General features: G+C 39.2%; 1 protein-coding gene across 3 annotated transcripts in view; it reads right to left on the reverse strand.

Annotated features, from left to right (window-relative positions):
- LOC114642058 (ELKS/Rab6-interacting/CAST family member 1) overlaps window positions 1–26,056 on the reverse strand; it is an 814,051-nt gene that overhangs the window by 131,273 nt on the left and 656,722 nt on the right. For all 3 annotated transcript variants that reach the window (XM_051920296.1, XM_051920284.1, XM_051920290.1), the window contains one exon: window positions 3,688–3,835. In XM_051920296.1, coding sequence (XP_051776256.1) covers window positions 3,688–3,835 — 148 coding nt within the window. The remainder of the gene's footprint in view (window positions 1–3,687; window positions 3,836–26,056) is intronic.

The following is a 26,056-nucleotide window of genomic DNA, read 5'->3' on the forward strand; positions in this document are numbered from 1 at the left end:
GCAAATGTAAATATTGGCAGAGATTCCTTGCAGCCTTTGTCGACTTTCGTAAGGCATTCAACTCAATTGATCAAACTCTCCTGTGGGACATCCTGAGACTTCACGGGATCCCCCCCAGAGCTGATGGATATCATGGCTGGCCTGTTCCCTGGTTCTATGAATGATGTGCAGAGTGGAGGCAGAACCTCTGCATTTTTCCCAGCTGATTCAGGGGTTTGTCAGGGGTGTGTACTTGCTTCTACTCTGTTTAGTGCTTGCATGGACTGGGTGTTGGGCAAGGTAGTGGGGTCCAGAGGCTGTGGGGCATGTGTTGGAGATGAAAGATTCACTGATCTTGACTTTGCTGACAATGCTGTGATCTTCGCAGAGTCAATGGAGGCTGTGATCAGGGCTCTTGAGAGACTGAGCGAAGAGTCTGAATGTCTGGGCTTCTGAGCATCCTGGACAGAAAAACCAAGATCCAGGCATATAATGACCTCTTGGGCACAGCTGTCAGCAGTGTGCCTGTCTGTGGAGAGAGTGTCAACCTTGTCGAGAGGTTTACTTACCTCGGCAGCGACATTCATGTCTCTGGTGACTCTTCTTATGAAGTCAGTACTGGGAGAGCATGGGGGTTGGGGTATCATGAGGTTGCTGAAAAGGGGTGTGTGGCGCTCCCGATATCTTTGCAAAAGGAAAAAGGTCCAAGCCCTTAATACTGTGCCTCTTCGGAGAACCCTTGGGTAACACTGGTTTGACTTTGTAGCAAACAAGCGGTTGCTCACAGAGTCCCAAATGAGGCACATTATCTGCATTGTGAGGGAGCGTCAGTTACAGTATGATTCCCTGACTGTGATCTGCCTCACAGGATCCTCATTGTTGAGGACCTGAGCGGCTGGACCAGACTAAAGGCATGACCAAATAACACCTGGCTGCGGCAGATAGATGGTCCTTTCCAGGGGGTGGGACTGGGCTATTTCATTATGAGGTGGGTGCGGCAATGCACTATACTAGTGCATGCTCCCCAACCTGACCTATACTATATTGTAAAGACAAACATGAAAGAATAATTCTTCACCATCTGTTTTTAATAGTTAATTAAAATATTACTAATTATTGGTAATTAATAAAAATTACATCTAATTAAGAAGATTATACTGTGATTTTAAATTACTGTACCATTAATGAAAGAACTGTATATTATTTTTATTAAAAAAATGATTCCATGTTACAGCTACGTTAATCTACAGCTACTAAACATAAAAAAACCTAAGTCAAAAGTGGATCTGTTTCTTATTAAAGAAAAGGGATGAATCCCAGTGTAAGTCACGCTTTGGGTTTAGTAGATGAGTTATAAGCTGTACAGATGAACGTAAATCCAAGAAAGACCTTAACAGCCATCTGAAAAGTTATTTTGCAGAGGGGATCTTTCTGGGAGTCCACCAACTTCAAGTAGCTTTGGCCTGCGGAACAAATATTCAAGCACCCTTTCCACCTTCCCCTTTCCCTTAACCTCTCAGGTTATTCAGCGCTTCTCATACAAAACATAAATTTCAATCTCTCTGGGTCAACTGTTGAGATTCACATAGGCCATGACCATTATAACCATTAATAATTTTTCTTGTGGGATTCTTCAAAAATTACTTCAGGTTAGCTGCTTGAAATGACAATAATTTAAAAAGAAGTCCTAATAAAGGTGCTACTTTTGTCAATAAGTCAAGCTAGTAGGCTCCATGTTACATTTCACCTAATTTAAAACTCACCTAATGATGTGTGACTTTTCATTTTTGTCATCTGAAACACTAAGTACTCACTTATGTACCCAGCTAATAAAGAAATTTTGTTGGTGTTGTGGTTAAAGAATTGAAGTTGTCATCAGGATCTATAATAATTTCCAAATACTAAAAGTATTTACTGGCTCAGAAAATATCTTTGTGCATGCATATGAAAGGCAGTAGAAGGCCCCTGCAACAGGATTTAGGACAGGAAAACAATTTTGACTGGCATGCCTGTGATTCACATCTGGTCTTTATTAGACACTCTTTTGTGTGTCTTTGTCTCTTGTACTACTGCCCCCTTTCAACAAAGGTACTCACAATTTAATGGAATAGGAAGAAATCTCTGCACACACTCTGGGACCTTTTTACAATAAGTGCCACAGCATCCACATTTCATTTGAACCAAGCAGTTGAATTACCATTAAAATAAATATGCCACAAATGTTGCAGTTGTATTAAAATGATAGTGATGAAATCAAATCACCAGTGATAACTATTCATTTGGTAAACTGGTATTGGATCACAAATTCTCTTAATTTGTTTCAAATGTTAGGAGGCAAATATATATAATGTATATATGTACAGTGGAACCTCAGTTCACAGCCATAATTCGTTCCAAAACTCTGGTCGTGAACCGAAGTAATTTCCCCCATAGGATTGTATGTAAATACAATTAATCCGTTCCAGACCATACGAACTGCATGTAAATATATATTTTTTTAAGTTTTTAAGCACAAATATAGTTAATTAAACCATAGAATGCACAGCATAATAGTAAACTAAATGTAAAAACATTGAATAACACTGAGAAAACCTTGAACAACAGAGAAAACTAACACCAATAGTTTGCGCTGTAGCGCTACCAACCGCTGGCTAAAAACACTTTTTATTAATGACTTTTAAGCACAGGGAAAAAAATGAACATTTGAAAAAATCCATAATTTAATAAACCACCAAGAAAAGTAACAATGCACACTACGAACCGATCGCAGTAAACAGAAGTGAAAACAAAAACAAGCCTAGTGCATTCTTTAACTGCCTTCTCTACCTTATTTGTCTAGCCATCTCTCTCACGCTGCCTGTGTGTGTGCGTCTGTCTCTCTCTCTCGTGTGTGTGCGTGTGTGTGTGTGTGTGTCTCTCTCTCTCGCTCGCGCGCGCGCGCACCTGTGTGTGGCTTTCTATCGTGTGTGTGTCGCTCTCTCACTGCACAGGAAATGCACAGGGAGAGACTGAACACGTACAAACCGGAAGGGAAACTGGCTTGTTCGTATACCGAGTGTGTGGTCGTGAACAGATGCAAAAAGTTTGGCGAACTTTTTGGTTGTAAACCGATTTGTACGTGTTCGGAGACGTTCGTGAATCGAGGTTCCACTGTATATGTATTACCCGTTGTGACGGATGGCCGGGATGTCCCTTCACCACATCTGCCAGGGGGACAAGGGTGGGAAGCCCAGTATCTCCACTTGGACGCTAGATGGCAGCCTCCCTGGGTTGCAGTGGTGCCTTGGATTCCCCCAGGGCTTCATGGGGGTTGGAGTTCTGTGCAGCTCTGTGGGGTTCCACAGGCGCCACCAGGGGGTGCTGTAACAGGAGCGGCTGGCCCCTTTTGGACACTGGTTTCACCTTACCCAGAAGTGCAGCCGGATGTCAGCAATCAACCACCTGGAGCACTTCCGGGTGCCTGATAAAAGGGAGCCAGTGACCACCACTCAGAGGCCAGAGTCGGGTGGAGATGGACAAAGCTTGCTGAGGAGGAGTGGTGGTGGAAGAGACAGAGAAGTGCTTTTTGCTTAACTGGTGTACTACTGTTTGGGACTGTGTTGTTATAGTAAGAAATTGCAGAGACTAGACAACAGCAAATATATGTCAGCAGAGTTGTCGAGCAGATTCACATCCTTAAAAATTACACATTGAATTCCTTTAGCATACCTGCTGCTTCAACTGCTGTACCAGCCGATCTTTTTCTCTTTTAAGTGCAGCCACTTCGTCCTGAGTTTTTTTCTTCTTGGATGATGACAGCTCAAGTAGGGCGATGTTTGCATCTTTCTCACTGATGGCTGCCAGCAGGGCCTCCTGCCTAAGACATAGTAAATATTCAGGGTTACTCTGTGTAAATGCTAAGTTCAAAAATAATTCAGTGATATTAAGAAAGTGCCAAAACATGGGACTATGCAGGAAGTTGGTCTCATCCGTTATAGGAGATGGACGTCTGAAGCAGAGCTCCGCTAGCAGTGGCTTTATTTTCCCACGTATTTCATATTATTTAGGTATCCTGTATTTAACCCGACCAAGGAACTTCCACTACAATATACAAGCATGAGTAACAAGAAGAAAAGTCAGAAAGAACCGGAAAAGAAACTTAAAGCTGCATCATAGTCTGGACAGACATCGGGCCTGAGTGCAAGGTATGGCCTCTCGGAGACTGACCTGGAACAGGCAGACGAATGCGCAGATTTCCTGGGACCCCGCTCCATTGTATCGTCTCTAGTCGAGAGTGAAAATGGGAGCGAAGGTGCAAGTTATACAGGTCGCGATGGATCGCCGATTTCTGAGGATCATTCGAGACTAGAAAAGGCCCTGCAGGATGTGCTCTCATCTACTCATCACGAGCCCGCAGCACCTGCTGTATGTAACAGGAGCTGCATTTCCACTCGTGGAGCACGAAATCCGAAACGAACTGTCTGAACTGAAAGAGATGATCACTACACTGGCCACTGCCATGGCTACGAACAAGAATGAGCTTAAGAAGGCGAACATCGAGCTTAAGAATGAGCTTAAGAAGGATAACAAAGACCATCTATTTAAATGTTTTGACGTGAACTTTAAAGGCATGTTGGAGAAATTAGAGGAACACATCGAAGAAAATAGATCCAAACTGAAAATGCTTGCTGACCAGATTAATGACGTTACAGATCAGCTGGATGACGTTAAGCAGGCATTCACGGCTCGAGTTGAAACAGCGGAACAATTGGCGTCTAACGCCGATGAAAAAGCTATCGGCTATAGCTGCAAATTCAAAATGCAAAAAACTCAGGGACAGACTTGCGGCCCTGGAAGATGGGTGCAGAAGAAACAATATAAGAATTGAGGGTATACCTGAGAAATGAGAAAGCTCAAGCCCAGTGAAATTTGCAGTAGAATTACTCTCTAAAATAATTGGAGATGATTTTAAACTCGACATTGAGATAGCAGCTGCTTATCACACATACAGATCAAGCACCTTTAAACCTAGGTCTTTTATTGTCCGCTTCGAGCGATTACGATGTAAGCTTGATGTGATGGCACTTCTCAGACACAAGCAAGAGATTATATTTGAAAATAATCTTATTCGTATTTTCCCCGACTTCTCACCATTAACAGCTGCAAAACGCGCAGCCTACTTTAACATTAAAAAGTTACAGCTACAGAAAGCAGATATCAAATACAGCCTCTTGCATCCCGCCAAACTGAAAGTGGAAGTTCAAGACCAGTAGTATGTATTTCCAAGCAAGGAGGAAGCTGAAAAGGAACTAAAGAAGCTGTTTCCGACACTCTTTTGAAAGTTAATAAGGAGCCGTATTTTGTCAAGGCATGGGAAGGACCTATCATCTGCTGTCGGATCCAAGTTTAAAGGGATTGGTATTATAATTATACATCCTTTTCTTTACTTGGACATTATATGTTTATGTCTTAATTACAGTTATAGACGTGAGTGTGGAAGTAATTAAAGTAGGGTGGGGTTTTTTTTTTTTTTTTAAACTACCTTTAAGTAGACTGTTTAACATCATACTCTTGGTTTATTGCTATTCCTACTATTACATTACTATTACATCACTATTACATTTATACTATTACATTATACTATTACATTAGGATTTACTATGTTTATCCTACACTACTTTTTTAAAATCATTCCCAGGGTTCATTCTTTTAATATCTTAATATTTTAAAATTGCTGAAGATTATTTTAAGCTTAAAGACTGTTAATGATTATATTTTCGGCAGATAGTATTTAGAATTCAGCTGCAATAGATACCTCTTAATTTTAATTCTCTAACGCCGCTGCGGGGTGGGGTTTGTTTTGTTTTGGACATACTCTGTCTCTTTGTATGTCTGAGGACTGGGACATCGCGAAGTGGGATCAAGCCTCATGTGGGGAGGCAAAATGGGGGGGGGGGGGATGGGACAAAGGGGGGGGGGAGAGAAGGGGAGCAGGCTATATCTAATCTATTCTTCTAATCCTTATAACTATAAATATCAATGCAACAATAGGCTAAAATGCAATAACTCATGGGGAATTTTGAAATTAAGATTAAAACTGACTATAAAATGACATTAAAAACTTAGAATCAATGTCTCCATGATGGGACAGTTAACTTTGTGAGCTGGAATGTTAAAGGCCTGAATCACGAATTAAAGAGAAAGAAAGTATGCTCTCACCTAACAGGCTTAAAAGCTAGAATAGTATTTTTACAGGAGACTCACTTACTAAGCAAGGATCAGTTCAGACTACAAAAAGACAGGACTGGCCAAATGTTCCATTCTAGCTTTATAAAGAAAACTAGAGGGGTGGGAATTCTCATACACAAAACAGTTCCATTTGTAGCATCAGATGTAGCATCGGACCCTGAAGGGAGATATGTGATGGTCATGGGCAACTTATTTAACAGTAAAATGATTTTGATAAATGTTTATGCACCCAATGTTGATGATAAGGAATTCATGCAAAATCTATTTGCATCCATTCCCAATGTGAACACTTATAAAATTATAATGGCTGGGGACTTTAATTGTGTTTTAAGTCCACTCTTAGATAGGACTCCTGTGACAGGGGGGACGACATCTAACACTGCAAAGACAATTACACAGTTTTTAACTGACCAAAACTTATCAGACCCCTGGAGGTTTCGTAACCCAAACTCAAGATCATATTCATTCTACTCACCAGTGCATCATAGCTACTCAAGAATTGATTATTTTTTTTATAGATAATAATTTCCTGCCTACGATTAAATCGTGCAAATACGACACAATTGTTATCTCCAACCATGCCCCTCTAGTCTTGGAGCTAAAATCATTAAGCCCCTCACACTCACCTCGTAGATGGCGTCTTAATCCTCTTCTATTAGCACACAAGAACTGCACAGAATTTATATCCAAACAAATCCGCTTCTTCCTAGAGACAAACACACCCACAGAGGTTTCTGCAGGAACACTCTGGGAAACTCTAAAGGCCCTCTTAAGAGGACAGATTATTTCATATCTTTCCCACAGAAATAAATTAGAAACCAAGAAACTGTCAGAGCTAAGAAGCGAAATTACTAGAATAGATGAAGAACAAGCCAGGCGTCCAAGTGAAGCTCTTCACAGGAAAAGGCAGGCCCTGCATACAGAACTCAACATCTTAACAACTAAAGAAACTGAACAACTTATTTATAAGTCTAGACATCATTACTATGAACACAGAGAGAAAGCTAATAAGCTTTTAGCTCAACAAATTCACAAACAAGAAGTTCGCAATGCAATACCAGTAATCACCAACACGAATGGAGAAGAAATCATTGACCATAAAAATATAATGCACGCATTTAGATATTATTATAAATTCTCATATTCTACTGAGTTCAAAGAAGACAACACACAATCTAATGCATTTCTGGATACATTACAGACACCACAAATAGATGCCTTAAGTGCTGAGGAACTGGATAAACCTCTGACGCTAACAGAATTACTAGATGCTATAAAGTCACTTCAAAGCGGGAAATCAGCAGGCCCTGATGGTTACCCTGTAGAATTTTATAAGAAACTAGCAAAATACCCGCGCTTCGCAGCGGAGAAGTAGTGTGTTAAAAGAGGTTATGAAAAAGTAAAGGAAAGATTTTAAAAATAACGTAACATGATTGTCAATGTAATCGTGTTGTCATTGTTATGAGTGTTGCTGTCATATATATATATATATATATATATATATATATATATATATATATATACACACACACAAATACAGATATATCTATAATAATAAAAGGCAAAGCCCTCACTGACTGACTGACTCACTCACTCACTGACTCACTCATCACTAATTCTCCAACTTCCCGTGTAGGTGGAAGGCTGAAATTTGGCAGGCTCATTCCTTACAGCTTACTTACAAAAGTTAGGCAGGTTTCATTTCGAAATTCAAAGCGTAATGGTCATAACTGGAACATATTTTTTGTCCATACACTGTAATGGAGGAGGCAGAGTCACGTATCGCGTCATCACGCCTCCTACGTAATCACGTGAACTAAAAACAAGGAAGACATTTACAGCACGAGTCACACGCGGGAACGAAGGTAAATGACGTTATATATATATATATATAAACAACATTAACATCATTATCATATGAGAATATGAAGTAATATATAAGAAGCACATTTCATATAAATATAAATTATTAAACAGTAAAATCTTCTTCTATAATTTGCTACCGTGGCTATTCGTTTGTCTGTCCAGGATTTTAAATCACCTGTAGCTCGCAAACCATTTCACCTATTGACTTGAAATCTGGTACACATATAGTACGTCACGTCTGCTATCCGCTTTATGGGTGATGATTGTATTACTCTTTTTATCTTTATTTTATTTTATTGTAGAATCAACTCCTATCTGCGCACACCAGGGCGGCCGTGGGCGGATGCGTATGGTGTATTCACTCTATGTTATCGTGCATTGCGCTGTCACTGGTATTTTGATAAAAGAATTTGAACAACATATAAGAAGCGTATAAATTATTAAACAGTAAAACATTAACATTTAAGAAGTAAAGTTACATTGAGTACTACTGCAGTGCCTTCGGGTATACCTCATTTTTTCTTTGCCCATTACATGCTTAAATGTATACATTTTTTGGTGTACCTACCCGAGAACACGTGACATATAACCGACCGTGGGAGAAGCATGGATTTTAAAAACGCGTTGAGTTCATCTGCTGGTCTCCCTCGTGGAATAACTGGTAATGTTTGACTAAAAACTACAGCGAGTAAAACGACATTACCTCCTATTTTTTTTTTTACGATCTCTGAGATCTTGCTTTTTTCGGTTCAAGGCTTCATAAGCTACTTTATGTTCCATGGTGTAATTATCCCAAACCATCATCTTTGAATGTTGCAAGACTTTCGCCTTGTATGTAGATCGGTGTAATTACATTCATTGCATTCCTAGTCTGAATCACAATCTGATTGTATGGGTGGTTACCTGGCAGGTAACGCTTATGCATGGTCATCAAGTCGTGTAACATCCGCTACGTGCCCTCTTTTAATTGCGAGAAGCAGATATATATAGCCAAGTACTGCTTTTAATTTTTTATTAAGAAGAAAAGAAAACCTTTTTAAACGGATTGAAAATATACCAATAACAATTTGTTAAGGATCTGTTTTTTTGTGAAGCTCCCTTTTCACAGCTGTCGCGCTACGGCGTGTGTTTCGTTTATTTGACAGCATGTAGATCGTGGTAATTACATTCATGGCATTCGTTTTCTGAATCACAATCTGATTGTATGGGTGGTTACCTGCCAGGTCACGCTTGTGGTTTGTCAGCAAGTCACCTTACGTCCGCCACGTGCCCTCTTTCTGTTCCCAGAAGCAGATCATAGAATGGTTTTAATAGTTTACTTTCAAATAATGCAAAGAGTATGCGACATGTGTTTCTCCCTAATTCTGGGCTCATCAGGCGTACATACTCACTGCATCCCCTCTCCGGAATTGAATCTCTATCGTCAGCGCCAGAGGTGAAGCCCCTAACATTGCGCTACGGCGTGTGGTTCGTTTATACCTCGTGTCTTCTCATTAAACTTTTATCTCGCGAATATGTTATTGCAATCCGCAGCGGGAGCGTTTCTATAAACTTAATTTAAACTTACGTTTTACACCGTGCTTTTTTCCCTTATGAAGATGCTTGTATGCTTCACTCGCTCGCTTCTTATTGTTTCGCTCCCTTCTCAATTGTTTAATGAATTTTTGTTCTTCGCTGTTTGCGGCTCATCCTTCATTTCTCCCTACTGCGTTCTTTTATCTCGCGAATATATTATTGCAATCCGCAGCGGGAGCGTTTCTATAAACTTAATTTAAACTTACGTTTTACACCGTGCTTTGTTTCCCTTATGAAGATGCTTATATGCTTTACTCGCTCGCTTCTTATTGTTTCGCTCCCTTCTCAATTGTTTAATGAATTTTTTGTTCTTCGCTGTTTACAGCTCCTCCTTCATTTCTCCCTACTGCGTTCACAGTCTTTTCACGTGATTACGTGGGAGGCGTGATGACGTGACACTCAACTCCTCCTCCCACGGCCATCGAGCTGCCGTCCATTACAGTATATTGTGAAAAAAGAGGTTCCAGTTATGACCATTACGCGTTGAATTTCGAAATGAAACCTGCCTAACTTTTGTAAGTAAGCTGTAAGGAATCAGCCTGCCAAATTTCAGCCTTCCACCTACACGGGAAGTTGCAGAATTAGTGATGAGTCAGTCAGTCAGTCAGTGAGGGCTTTGCCTTTTATTAATTAGTATAGATTCTCCACTCAGCTAGCTCCCCTCTTATTGGCAACATTTACAGAAGCTAGAGACAACCAAATACTACCTCAAACATTTCGTCAAGCATTAATCACCGTCTTTCCTAAACAAAATAAGGACTTATTGCAATGTGCATCATACAGACCAATTTCACTCCTGAATAATGAAGTTAAGATACTCTCAAAAATTCTAGCTAGAAGGATGGAGAAAGTGCTGCCCTCGGTAATATCACAGGATCAAACTGGATTTATTAAAGGCTGACATCTATCTCCCAATCTCTGATGCTTGTTTAATGTTATACTGTATATTCACCAGCAAAATGAAACACCCCGGAGATATTACTATCATTAGACGCAGAAAAAGCATTTGATATGATTGAATGGAACTACCTTTTCACTGCATTGGAGAAATTTGGGTTTGGCCTGAATATTTGTGCATGGATCAAACTATTGTATACCAATCCAGAAGCTTCAGGTTGTATTAACAACATTTGTTCAGACTACTTTAAGCTAGAACGTGGTACCAGACAAGGATGTCCCTTGTCACCACTGCTGTTTGCAATCGCCATTGAACCACTGGCGGTTCACTGTCGAAATTCTTTTCAGATAAAGGGGATTGTCAGAAAAGGACTGGAACAGAAAATCTCTCTATACGCAGATGATATGGTTTTATATATATCAGACCCAGAAAACACTGTGCCTGCAGTTTTAACAGCACTCACAGAATTTGAAAAGATATCTGGTCTTAGAATTAATCTGAATAAAAGTATACTCTTTCCAGTGAATTCACAAGCATATAATATTAGATTGGACACCCTACACCTTTTACCATAGCAGATCAGTTTAAATACTTAGGGGTAAATATCACAAGTAAACATAAAGCTCTTTATCAACAAAATTTTGCCGTCTGTATGGAAAAAATTAAGCAAGACTTGCATAGATGGTCAACCCTTCATCTCACTCTAGCTGGAAGAATTAACGTTGTTAAGATGAATATCCTTCCTAAACTTCTTTTTTTATTTCAAAACATTCCAATATATATCAATAAATCGTTTTTAAGCAATTAGATTCAACAATAACCTCATTCATTTGGAACTCAAAACACCCACGTATCCGAAGAGCGACCCTACAAAGACCTCAGGCAGAAGGTGGCATGGCTTTACCTAATTTTCAGTTTTATTACTGGGCAGAAAACATACAAGCCATAAAAACCTGGACACAAAAAATGAACATACACAGGGTTGGCTTGCAATAGAAGTAAAATCCTGTAGTACTTATTTATACTCCCTGCTCTGCGCTCCAATAAATGCAAGTTATCGCAAATATACTAATAACCCAATTGTGCTTTACTCACTTAGAATATGGAACCAACTTAGAAAGCATTTTAAGATGGAAAATCTTTTATCCGTGGCACCTCTGCAAGAGAACCACCTCTTTCAACTCTCGCAAACATATCCAGTTTTTAATATCTGGAAAAGTTTTGGGATTAAAATGCTCAGAGATCTTTATATAGACAACATATTTGCATCTTTTGAACAATTACGTTTCAAAATTGAACTTCCCAGCTACACATTTCTTTCACTATCTTCAAATTAGAAATTTTGTTAAACAGAAACTGTTCGATTTTCCTCATCTTGTACCCTCCACCATGCTGGAAAAAATACTGCTCAGTTTCAAGGAATTAAACACCATTTCTGCATTATATAAAATCTTATTAGAGTCCCTACCTTTCAAAGATCCAAGAGGACATTGGGAAGAAGATCTCTTAATCAATATATCAGAAAAGGAGTGGAAGGTAGCAAAGCAGAGAATTCACTTGAGCTCCATATGCGCAAAGCATAGAATTATTCAACTAAAAATTATATATCAAGCTCATCTGTGTCGCTTAAAACTGTCCAAAATGTTTCCAGGGCAAGATCCAACCTGCGAATGCTGCAACCAAGCTCCTGCCTCATTGGGTCACATGTTTTGGGCCTGCACCAAACTAGCATCATTTTGGACCAAAATTTTTAAATGCCTTTCAGACAGCCTTGGTATCACAATCCCTCCTAACCCATTAACAGCTGTGTTCGGTGTTCTTCCAGACGGACTTGAAGTGGAGAAGGACAAGCAAACGGTGATTGCATTCACTACACTTTTGGCACGCAGACTTATTTTGTTAAATTGGAAGAATCCTAACTCTCCTCTGATAAGTCAGTTGGAAACCGATGTTTTATATTATTTGAAATTGGAAAAAATCAAATTCTCAGTTAGAGGATCTGTACAGAATTTTTTTAAAACCTGGCAGGATCTAATCAATATTATTTTAGAATAACAGAAGTAACTACTACCGCATTTAATTCCCTTCTCCATTTTTTATTTACCTATATATATTTCTTTCTTTCTTTTGTTTATTGCTGCCTTATTAAAAAGCCCTAAGCAATTCTCCTTTGGCTAAGCTCTCCTTCTCAGGGGTGGGGTTTGATTTGTCTTCATTTTTTTTGTTTGTTATAAATTGATCTATTTGTATGGAATGATTACAATAAAATTAATAAATAAAATTAAAAAAAAAATATGGGACTATGCAATATTGAAAATGATAAAATAAAACAAAAACAGAAAAAGCCAAAAGAATGCACCTGTAGCATTAAAATGAACATCACACCTACTAGGTGTCCATATTTGAATGCCTTATACTGTACACCAGATGGTATATTATTATATTCACACTATATATATTTAAAAGTCTACAAAGCCTTATTGAAACTTAGCTTTTATTGAAGTAAAGGTCAAACTCACGACAATTAATGTTCTGACCTTTATTAATATCTTTTAATCAAAATACTTACCTGTAAAAGAAAGGTCCATTTTTTTCAAGTGTCTTTAAGTGTCTGGCTGATAGACTGGCACACCCTTAAGGTAATACTTTTGTAACTTGTGCTGTAATGTGGCTACTTGTTCGAAATTATGTGTTTAATTAATTTTTGTAATGTCAAGCAGGCATTTTTCAGTGTCTTAAAAGTAGCCATAAAACAGGTCTTGTCTGGTCACAATAATTTGGAAACTTATTTTGTAACTAATCAGTGATCTTTTTTTGAGCTTTACTGGTATTTGTATACTTTGGAAGGATAAAATATACAGTTCATTTACAAAATGTTACAGTACACGTAGCTCACACACACTGTGCAAAGAAATGCAAAAATGGACAATACGTTTTTGGCATCAAAACATTTCAATTAGGACTATTGTTTTTTGTTTACAATTCAATCCAGATTACTCTTGCATAAGAGTCTTCTCTGAGAACAGACTGAAAGTGTTTACACAGATTTAGTAATAGAGTAACCGCAAACTACATAACTATATAAAATGTACATATATTTATACAAATTATTACAAAGTCCACCAATCCTGTTACAATTCTAAAACATGATTTTCAATTTTCAGTTAATGTGAACAGTATACAATATTCCACATAAAGCTAATATAACAGGAAACAAAGGAGTCAACTGTTTAGCTGTGTAACCTGCATATCTTCTTTTTAATTTGTTAGGTAAGCAGATGATCAATACACTATAGACCAGTGCTCCGCAACCGGTGTGCCACGGCACACTGGTGTGTCTTGAGCCGATACAGGTGTGCCGCGGTCAAATAAGACAATTTTCTAACTAAATAATATTTCAACGGTCCTCCTTAGAAACACAGTAACGAGAATACGTGCAATGAAATATTTGCGTAAATAGCCTTTTAAAGGTTTCATAATTTTATGTGTCATTTCTCTGAAATAATAAATCCCATCGCCTGGCGCCTGAGACGTACGCCCAACGTAGTCGCCAGACAACTGCGTAGTATGCTTTGATAGGCAGAGCGCTCCGTGCCCTCACCTAGATTCAATTCAAGCCGACGTATTAGTCGTGCTACATCGCATTCACTCGTCTTGTGACAGTAGTTATCATTCATTACTATTAGTTGTGTTGCTGAATTGTGTATGGTTAGCGTTCTTCGTGTGATTCATATTTAGTTTTACACCCCTTTAAATATGGATAAATTTTTACGTGGAAAAGATTCGTCTTCACGTACAGATGATGAAGAACCCAGCACAAGTGTTGCAAAAAAAACAAAGAAGATTGTGAAAAGGAAGTACAACGGAGACTACATTCGATATGGATTCTCGTGGTGTGGTGACGAAACGGCTCCAAAGCCACAATGCATCATTTGCGGCGATCAGCTATCAAACGAGGTAATGGCACCCAGCAAACTAAATCGCTATCTAAATTCAAACCATCCCAGTTACGCCAAAAAAGACAAACAATATTTTCAGAGGCGCTTAGAACAAAATCAAAAACAGAAGCAATTTATGAAATCGGCCGTTACGGTTTCTGAAAAGGCCTTAGAAGCTAGCTACCATGTTGCAAAATTAATTGCACGTCAGAAAAGACCAAATACTATCGGCGAAACACTTATTAAACCAGCATGCATGGAAATTGTTCGACTTATGCTTGGGCCCAATGAAGTTAAGGAAGTGAATAAAGTTTCGTTGTCTGCCGATACTGTTAAAAGACGTATTCACGACATGTCAAGCGATATTTTGGGAACACTGATTAGAAAACTGATATTGGCTGAAAAATTTGCGCTTCAAATCGACGAATCAACCGATATTAAAAATAAAGCACAACTGATAGCTATTGTACGTTTCGTTGACGAGGACTTTATTAAAGAACATTATTTATTTTGTAAGGAGGTTCCAGAGCGAACTACCAGTGAAGAAATTTTCCGAGTAACCGATGATTTCTTCAAAATATATAATATTCAATGGAGCAATTGCATTGCAATTTGCACGGATGGCGCTGCGGCAATGACGGGTAGTAAAAAAGGTTTTGTCTCTTGTGTACAACAAAAAAATCCGATAATACAAATTACACACTGCTACATACATCGAGAAGCATTGATGGTCAAGAATTTGCCAGAGGAAGTTTTGAACACGATGAATGAATGCATTTAAATCATAAACATAATTAAATCGAGAGCCCTAAATTCGCGAATCTTTGGAATACTCTGTGCAGAAATGGGAGCCGAATATGAATCCTTATTGTTTTATACTGAAGTTCGTTGGCTATCCCGAGGCAAAGTTTTGGCTAGATTGTTTGAGCTTCGCTACGAGGTGCGTGAGTTTCTTTTAGATCAAAATATGCCCGAACTATACCAGCGCCTCGATGATGATTACTGGATAGCCAAACTTGCATACATGGCTGATATATTCGAGCATCTGAATGAACTTAATAAAAAAATGCAAGGACGGAATGAGAATATATTGACGTGCTCCGATAAATTACAGGGGATCAAAAAAAAACTCGAACTTTGGCAGGAAGCGTTGCAAAAAGGATGTTTAGAAATGTACCAAAGGACCAACCATAGTACGACTGAAAACAAGCAATTAATTGTGGATTTGGCCCAACAACATTTAAGTATGCTTCAGCAGAAATTTGATCACTATTTTTATTCTATTAATACGGAACAATACGATTGGATTCGAAATCCTTTTGCAACCAATGCAATAAATTCTACGGAAGCTCTGTCACTGCAAATTCGAGAGGAATTTATAGAATTAAGTAATGACGGGACGTTAAAACTTCATTTCACCGAAGTTCCATTAGATGTTTTCTGGATTTCCATTAAGAAAGAATATCCTCGCATTTCCGACAAGGCCATCCTAACACTACTTCCATTTTCGACGAAATATTCATGTGAGCAAAGTTTTTCAACTCTTGTGTTAATTAAAAATGATAAGCGGTCATGCTTAAAAGATCTTGACCAAGAACTTCGGGTTGCGCTGTCAAATATTGAGCCGAATATAAAACTTTTGTGTTCGTTGAAACAAGCGCAGGTATCACATTAATCAGTCATTATGTTATAATAATTATTAAGATTGCATAAAAGTAAATATAGTATAGTTTTTATGTATATATACTTATAATAAATGTATACTTATAATAAAAAATGAAAATTTATTGTAAAATTTGTGTATTAAATTAATATCTATATATCAGTGGCGTAGCTGGAGATCATGTTGCCCTAAAGCTGAAAAATAAATTGGAGTTCATGTTGTTGCCCCTAAATAGCTGGCGCTCGGAGCGGACCGCCCCCCAAACCCCCCACCTACGCCATTGCTACATATTTTGGCTTTTGATGTGCCGCGGAATTCTAGGAAGAACTTTGGTGTGTCGTAGGTGAGAAAAGGTTGCGGAGCACTGCTATAGACTACCAACAAGACTATGACACAGAAAACCAGAACATACCATGTCTAGGCTCCCATCGTAACTACTGTCATATTATTTAAGCAAAATTACAGACCAATTAAGTTCTGGAATGGTATGGTATTGTAGAAACTTATGGCAGTCTCCTCTACATAATACAAGAATACACTTGGCTAAAACTTCCACTACAGTCTGTTTAGTAGTTCACTATCAACACAGCAAAACATTGCTGCATAGATCATCTCTGCCCTCCATCCCTAAAGCAGAAGCTCCTTGAACTGAGGCTAAAACCAGGAAAATAACCAGCCACATCATTTTACAATAATTACAAAGATGAAAAAAATAGAAGACACAAAAGTAAATACAATCCTGTCTCTGATGCTAATAACTTGTGTCACTGTAGAAAAGCACAGACAGGTGTGGAAAAAAAAAAGACGTCAACTAATGTGATCACTCTTTAAGGCAGGTGAACCAGCTATTTTAGGTGTGTTGTGAGTTGTTGACCTTTTGGTCCAGACCATAATATGATGACTTTTTTCAACACCTAAAACATTCTTTTAGGTTGGCAGGAGAGAATAATTAATTTAAAGAGATAACTTTTGTCAAGAAATCACTCCTCTGTGTCAAAAATCATTCACTATTCTTCATAGTGGCAGGATACATCCTGTCATTCAATCACAGCTAATTTATCAACATTTTTTTCAACTATGGTGTCTTTGATAGCATACTTCACATATCAATCTACAAAAATTTCATTTAAGATGAATAGAACAATGCATTATTAACACTACATAAGCTTGTACCTATCAAATAATGTTAATTATAGGAGTGTCATCTATAATAACATCCATCATATGAAGCAAGCACATTTGACATTATATTGATTTCACGTCTGAGTGCCACTTTTTACAGATTTCAGCTGCATTGCAAGGAGGCAGAAAGTGTGGGGAGGACACTTGGAACAATTTTTAAAGAAAGTGCATGTTTTTATGGAATGAAATTTGATGGGTAACTCAGTTATACAGTGACCATTGAGTTTCATTTTACAGACATCATTCTGGTGTAATCTGAACCTGTAACACAAGTGACAGAACAGCCGGGAGAACAGAAAAAATTCAAATGACCTAATAAAAAATCCCACTCACCCCCATATTCAATGCTTGATATTTTTACCTTAAACTGTAGATAGCAATGTCCAGGCTCTTTACAAGCAGTGCTCAGTTACTGCAGTACTTTCAAAATGGAGAGTAGCCCTTAAACAGCACTTTGGTCCTACTGATGAGGCAGACAGCCATGCCTGTCGTCCTGCTTCTGGGTGTCAGTCAATTGTTAGCTAACATATCAGTTAGGGTTAGCAGCTATGGCGAGCAGCTAGCACAGAAAGGTAGACAGTGAGCAGCAACAATTCTGTCCTAACTGGGAGGACGCATTAGTCTTTATTTTACCAATTCATTGAGTTTGATATATGAAACTACCATTTTGATTAACAAGATTGAGAACATAAGACAGCACAATGAAATTAAAATATGCTTTCACTGTGCTTTCCTATTTGGCAGCACAGCCAAACAAGACAGGTTTGCTGCTGTGAAGCTTATATGAAACCACCATAATCATTCTGACATTGAAGGCAACCATTCAGAAAAAGGTCACAACTGTGTCAAGTCTTTTTATGGATGCAGAACTAGTAAAACAATTTTGTGTGTGTTAGAGGAATTTTTTTGTTGAGTAAAAAAAAATAAGTACCCTTTTCTGAATCACCGTTAGTGCATGGGATTGAAAATTTGTATGTGGACTGCTTGTTAGACGAGAAATCAGTTGATCAAATGTCTATCGCTGTTGATGAGTCAACAAATAATACAGATATTGCCCCATTTCCAATGTTTGTAAGATACTTCAATGGTAAAGTCTCCAAAGAGGAGCTGTGCCTTTTGCCCCCTGCAGACTAATGCAAGTGATGAAAAGATTCTTTGAAACTAAGTAAAAACAAACGTCCTTCTTAACAGGGGTTTGTCAATGGTGGGCAAAGAAAGAAAGACTTTGCATCAGTTTAGGAGCAGACAATCCTACGGTGAAATTGCTATACTGTGCAACTCAAAACTGTTTTGTGGGCAAGGTTTGTGTGAGGAGATGAAGGAAATAATGAATACAGTGATTAGTTGTCAACCACATTATCTCTGCTTCAAGCCTACTATATCAACTTTATGAAAATGCTGTTGAAAGACAGTGGAGCCAAACACTCAAACCTCCTCCAGAATAGGGTTAGGTTTTGAAGCAATTATTTACATTGCCAAAAAAAAAAAAAAAGAAGTAACCACATTTCTCTGAAACCGTAAGTGTCCAAGCAGATGAATTTTCTTCTTTTATAAGAGATCCATAGGTCTTAGTCTACATTGCTGAAGTGTGACATCATTAGCCACCTACACAAACCCAAGCTACAACTGCTGGGATGTGGCACAAGCATTTGATATCTATCTGACATACACTTTGCTGGGATGTGGCACAAGCATTTGATATCTATCTGACATACACTTAACCACTCTGCATGATGTCACTGTTGTTGTGAATGAGACTGTACTTTCTACAATGGAGGGATTTCTTATCAGTCACATCAAAAATTTCAAGACACAGTTTAACAATTTCAAAATCCAGAGTGAAGTGCTTTTATTAGTTCAAATCCTGCATGGCCAAGACCATGTTTCTCAGTATCAATGAGGCATCATTCCACCTAAAGATGATTTAGTTACAGAGCAGCAACATGATCAAAACCAAGTTCAGGGAGGTGGTCAGCAGTGCACTATTTGCAACAGACCTGTCACTTACATTTTGCTTATGGTGTGATCTAATTACATCTATGAATCAGGATTTTAACAATGAATCACTTTAAGAACCAGAAGTGCAAAGGATGAGTATCTCAAGTAGCTCATGCACCTTGCTGTGGCCTCCTACAAGCCTCACTATAGACCTCCAATGTAAACCATCTCAGTAAGAAGGCAGGCTCGTAGCATCTATATATATATAATTCACTAAGCAGCCGACCATGGCACGCAAGACCAAACCCCGCCCACCAACAATTCACTAAGCAGTCAACCATGGCACACAAGACAGAGCCCCGCCCACCAACAATTCACTAAGCAGCCGACCATAGCACGCAAGACAGAGACCATGGTATACGCACGACAGAGCCACGCCCGCTAACTCTAACCCTCCTCCCGCGTCCACCCTCGCTCTCGAGGCATGCACACTGCCTGCTCATGTGCCAGCACGCAACACCTCTCCAAACACCGCCTCAGTCGCTTTCGTCTCTGCTACAGTCCACATGCATCTCTGAGCCACGTTGACTTTTCATTGTTCTTTTCGGTTCCGGCTGCTTTTCTATATATAATCCACCAAGTCGCCCGACCATGGGATACGCACACATGCAAGACAGAGCCCTGGCCGGCAACTCTAACCCTCCTCCCGCATCATGGGATACGCACGACAGAGCCCCACCCGCCAACTCTAACCCTCCTCCTGCGTCCATGCACGCAAGACAGAGCCCCGCCTGCCAACTCTAACCCTCCTTCCGCGTCATGGGATACGCAAGACAGAGCCCCGGCTGCCAACTCTAACCCTCCTCCCGGAACACTACGACAAACTCAACACAGAACAGAAACACGCTGTTGACACTGTTTTACACGCTGCATACAGCGGATTCCCATCCCCGACAAACATGCTTCTTCTTAGATGGTCCTGCAGGACCAGGGAAAACCTTTGTCTACAAAACCCTGATTCATACCATCAGAGCTAGGGAAGACATTCCTACAACCGTAGCATCTACAGGAATAGCTACAACATTGTTACCGGGTGGACGAACTGCACATTCCATTTTTAAAATACCGTTGAGGCTGACTACTACTTCCACATGCAACATCAAACCTACCTCGCCACACGCTCAACATCTTCTGCAATCCAAATTGATAATATGGGACGAGGCACCAATGACACGTGCATACGCATTCCAGGCAATTAACAAGTTATTACATGACCTTACCGGTGACACGCAGCCATTTGGAGGCAAAACAATACTAACAATACTAAAGCGCATCACTTTTTCCACATTTTGTTATGTTACAGCCTTATTCCAAAATGGATTCAATTCATTTTTTTCCTCAGAATTCTACACACAACACCCCATAATGACAATGTGAAAAAAGTTTACTTGAGGTTTTTGCAAATTTATTAAAAATAAAAAAACTGAGAAATTACATGTACATAAGTATTCACAGCCTTTGCTCAATACTTTGTTGATGCACCTTTGGCAGCAATTACAGCTTCAAGTCTTTTTGAATATGATGCCCCAAGCTTGGCACACCTATCCTTGGCCAGTTTCGCCCACTCCTCTTTGCAGCACCTCTCAAGCTCCATCAGGTTGGATGGGAAGCATCGGTGCACAGCCATTTTAAGATCTCTCCAGAGATGCTCAATCGGATTCAAGTCTGGGCTCTGGCTGGGCCACTCAAGGACATTCACAGAGTTGTCCTGAAGCCACTCTTTTGATATCTTGGCTGTGTGCTTAGGGTCGTTGTCCTGCTGAAAGATGAACCGTTGCCCCAGTCTGAGGGGTCAAGAGCGCTCTGGAGCAGGTTTTCATCCAGGATGTCTCTGTACATTGCTGCAGTCATCTTTCCCTTTATCCTGACTTGTCTCCCAGTTCCTGTCGCTGAAAAACATCCCCACACCCCACAGCATGATGCTGCCACCACCATGCTTCACTATAGGGATGGTATTGGCCTGGTGATGAGCGGTGCCTGGTTTCCTCCAAACGTGACGCCTGCCATTCACACCAAAGAGTTCAATCTTTGTCTCATCAGACCAGAGAATTTTCTTTCTCGTGGTCTGAGAGTCCTTCAGGTGCCTTTTGGCAAACTCCAGGCGGGCTGCCATGTGCCTTTTACTAAGGAGTGGCTTCCGTCTGGCCACTCTACCATACAGGCCTGATTGGTGGATTGCTGTAGAGATGGTTGTCCTTCTGGAAGTTTCTCCTCTCTCCACAGAGGACCTCTGGAGCTCTGACAGAGTGACTATCGGGTTCTTGGTCACCTCCCTGACTAAGGCCCTTCTCCCCCGTTCGCTCAGTTTAGATGGCCGGCCAGCTCTAGGAAGAGTCCTGGTGGTTTCGAACTTCTTCCACTTACGGATGATGGAGGCCACTGTGCTCATTGGGACCTTCAAAGCAGCAGAAATTTTTCTGTAACCTTCCCCAGATTTGTGCCTCGAGACAATCCTGTCTCGGAGGTCTACAGACAATTCCTTTGACTTCATGCTTGGTTTGTGCTCTGACATGAACTGTCAACTGTGGGACCTTATATACACAGGTGTGTGCCTTTCCAAATTATGTCCAATCAACTGAATTTACCACAGGTGGACTCCAATTAAGCTGCAGAAACATCTCAAGGATGATCAGGGGAAACATGATGTACCTGAGCTCAATTTTGAGCTTCATGGCAAAGGCTGTGAATACTTATGTACATGTGCTTTCTCAATTTTTTTTATTTTTAATAAATTTGAAAAAATCTCAAGTAAACTTTTTTCACGTTGTCATTATGGGGTGTTGTGTGTAGAATTCTGAGGAAAAAAATGAATTTAATCCATTTTGGAATAAGGCTGTAACATAACAAAATATGGAGAAAGTGATACACTGTGAATACTTTCCGGATGCACTGTAGATGAAAATTCATGGCTGAGCAACCTCAGACAAAATAATTCACCTAAAAAAGTCATTTTTCAGTTTACTCATAAATCTACAATAACTTATTCTCAACGGATTGAGTCCAGGACTGAGTTTTTGCTGATCTGTGCTGTGATAAAAGTTACCGTGAGTCCCAAAAAGTCTAGTGTCATAAGGGTACCATTTTGAAAGGATAAAAGGATTATGTCATAAGTGTTACATTTCTACCATTATCTGGAACAAGACATGAGGCCAACAGCTTAGGCAAATTTCCTTTACGAGTACTGCATGGGTGAAGCCATTGTAAGTAATGCATAAAAGCCATAAATCTCAGGTACACAAGTACTAACTATAGAGATAATGTTCAAAAGCAGTCATTTTAATAGATTACATGACTTCGAACATAGTCCTGGACTAATGCACTTCACAAGATGGCACTGCAATATTTTGCTTAGGAAACTGAGGTGATCCAGTTTTTCAAATGTCATATTTCTAAGTACCAGATTACTGAACTTTAACCACAGTAAGTCTATGCATTAACATGTCATTTTTCCTTGAATTCAATAAAAGAACTTTGATCAATGTAGCAATTTTTAATATACAGTAAATGTTTGTGAAATCATATTTGTCAACTGAGTTCCAGTAAAAAAAACTTTAAAAATGTAACAATACAATAAAACCAATAACATAAATGACAAATACATCTTATCTTTTGGATTTCTATATAGTATACTCTAGCGGCACACTAAATGCATGCCTAGTACACACATGTACAATATTTAAAGCAGCATTTAAAAGCAACAATTAATAACTTGAGGCAAATAATCAGATGTAACTTTCTAAAACTTTCATTTTAGAATGCAGTGAGAATTAAAAAGTTGCCATGCAGAAAACTTACCCTTTTGTGCAGTAAGTGGTTTTTGGCATTATTGCGCCTAATTTACATACCCAAACATAAATGGCTATTACTCATTTACTGTAATAAATTAGCTACAACTGGCTGAAAAGCAGTGAATACAACACTTCAAAATTTTAAAAGACAGTATTTACAATTGTTTTTTGTGAAAAAGGATGAAGGTCCAAGTCTTTAGAGTCCTGGTGCTTCCTGTCTTGATATATGGTTGCAAGACACGGACACTATCCAGTGACCTAAGAAGAAGACTGGATTCCTTCGCTACTGTGTCTCTTCAGAGAATCCCTGGGTAGTGCTGGTTTGACTTTGTGTTGAATGAGAGGTTGTTCATGGAGTCCCAAATGAGGCACATTACCTGCATTGTGAGGGAGCGTCAGTTACGGCACTACGGCCATGTGGCACAATTCCCCTTGGTGGTCCGGCTTGCAGGATCCTCATTGTTGGGGAGTGGCTGGACCAGGCCAAGGGATGCCCACGGAACACCTGGCTATGGCAGATAGAGAGTCATTTCCGGAGGGTGGGACTGGACTGCGTGTCTGCCTGGGGGGTTACCAACCAGAATCCTGAGTTGTTTTGCCGTGTGATGGGTGTGGAAACACATTGTGCCAATGCATGCTCCCCAACCTGACCTGACCTGTATTTATGATTAAAAACCTTTGTTTACACCAATACCAACTAAATAAAACACACATAAATGGCTTTTCAGGGATTTCTAAATTACAAAAAGGGATTACAAAAAGATGTATTTTACAGTACATAACTAAGACCTTTTATAATGCGCAACCCTGGAATCAAATCTCCTTTGTGCTATAATCTGTCAACTGTCATGTTCCATAATATTGCAAAGTTATGTTAGGCACACGGTGTCCCCCTATATGGAAACATAGTGTCTCTTTTAGAAAACACCTAAACAATCTCAAGGCAAGTATTACAGTAGCAGTTATATTCATTTTTTAGAAAAAGATATATACATGCGCATACAAACACACTTCCACTTTATATCACTCTGAAGCAACAAATAAACAATTTGTAACTACTGTATATACGTATAATTATGTACTCATCCAAACCTTTACTTTCCAAATTATTTTTCATGCTAGTCCTTTCTTCAATTTCTTTTTTGTGCTGCAGTTCACACAGCTCCTCCTGTCTTCTGTTGCAGTTGCCCCACAGAAGTTCAGTGCATTTCATTTAGTTATTTTTGTTGTTGCTTTTTTCTTGTATTTCATGTCTGGAATCAACTAAGTACATTCATTTTCATACCAGCTTCATCCTGTGATGGGTTATGGGGACAATGCCTTCCCAGGCAGCACTGAGCACAGAAATACTGTAACTCATACAACAGACAGTCAGATCTTTCTTTCTCCCCAGGGGAAATTGTTTCTATAGACATGCACACCTAAACCAGTATTTCTCAACCACTTTTCAGCCACAGGAGATATTTTTTCAGCCACAGGTGGTATTTACTGGATTGCATGTACATGAGACTTGTTCAAAGTGTAATCTGCCCAGGAACCAACTGAGCTACATGTAATTTTTTATTCCCGTTTCTAATCCCTTCATAATCCCACCAGTGCCAAAGGCCACACTTTGATTTTATTTCCCATTTGTAATCATGTTTATTTTTGACTTCCTTGGGTTCATGGATTAGAGCAATTAAAAATGGGGTATGGGTGTTATACTGTGAAAAAGCCACAAGCTGAAACACCTTTTTTTTCCTCTCATGTGCTCATGATATTCAATTGAAGGGGAGATCACATGAGACAAATACACTGTAATAGTACTTGCAGGTACGCTAAGAAGCATTGCCTTTATTCTAAGTTGAAATTGAAAGAGCATTGCTCAGTAAACTATCACAGACAGAACATGCAGCAGGCAGTGTCCAGGTATCGCTGAACCCATGACACTTGACCACTAAAACAGCACACACTAATCAGGACTTACAAATCAAGCGTAACATTAAGTCTTTCATTTAATTGTTAGGTATCACTTTTTTTTTCAATCAGTCAATAGTAAGTGACTAACGGTGTGTCCAACATTGGTGGTAACAGAGCCATTTGTGTTTTTGTACCAGGGATCACATGCATAGACACTGAATTTTCTTGTGTGCCTTATCTGGGCACTTGTTTTATTTTGTGCTTTATTCAAGCTGTCATAAAAATAGACGTTAAGATTCTTGAAGATATACCACACTGGCACTACTGTACATTTATGCAGTACATTAATATTATATTTTGGAAAAGCATATTCAACCTTAAACCCAGGAGAATATTAAGCTAGCAAATACATTTTTGAAGTACTTCAGAAAGAAAGAAAAAAGGAAAACAAAGGTCAGAAAACAGTCTAAATAATAATTCTCAGGGATCAACAGATCAGGTTGTATACAGTAAAAGATAATGCTACTCCAAGGAGAACATTTTTTAAAAACCAAGTCCAAAACAAACCTTGTTCTCCATGGTTCACAAGCTTGGCAACAGAAAGTGCAGTGAAATGAATTGTGGTAAGACTGGAGAAGAGGCAGCCTTAGTAGAAGTGGGTTACAGCAATAAGACATGATAAATTGATTTTGAAACTGGATATTGTAAACAGAAATTAAATGGAAAATATGGCAGCTTCAAATTTGAAATACAAGCTTAAAGATGAAAATAAATTGCCAAGAGATGCACAACTTAAAATGATGGCTTTAATTTAGCAAAAACTAAAGCACAAAGAGGTCTGCTGCCAGGACCAGCAGCTCCCTCGGCATATGCTGTAGAAAGGCTTCAGTATGTAGAAGCAGCTTGAGTGTGAAGAGCTGACTCTGAGTTCTGTCAAACTTCTTTCACAAGCACCTGGACTTGGACAGGCTATTCACCTGCCAGACATGCTAAATGAAGCATGCAGATGTTGGAAGGAGGCCAACTATCTTAAGTCTGACAT

The sequence above is a fragment of the Erpetoichthys calabaricus genome, chromosome 1, assembly GCF_900747795.2.
Source record: "Erpetoichthys calabaricus chromosome 1, fErpCal1.3, whole genome shotgun sequence".
Classification (NCBI taxonomy): Eukaryota; Metazoa; Chordata; class Cladistia; order Polypteriformes; family Polypteridae; genus Erpetoichthys; species Erpetoichthys calabaricus.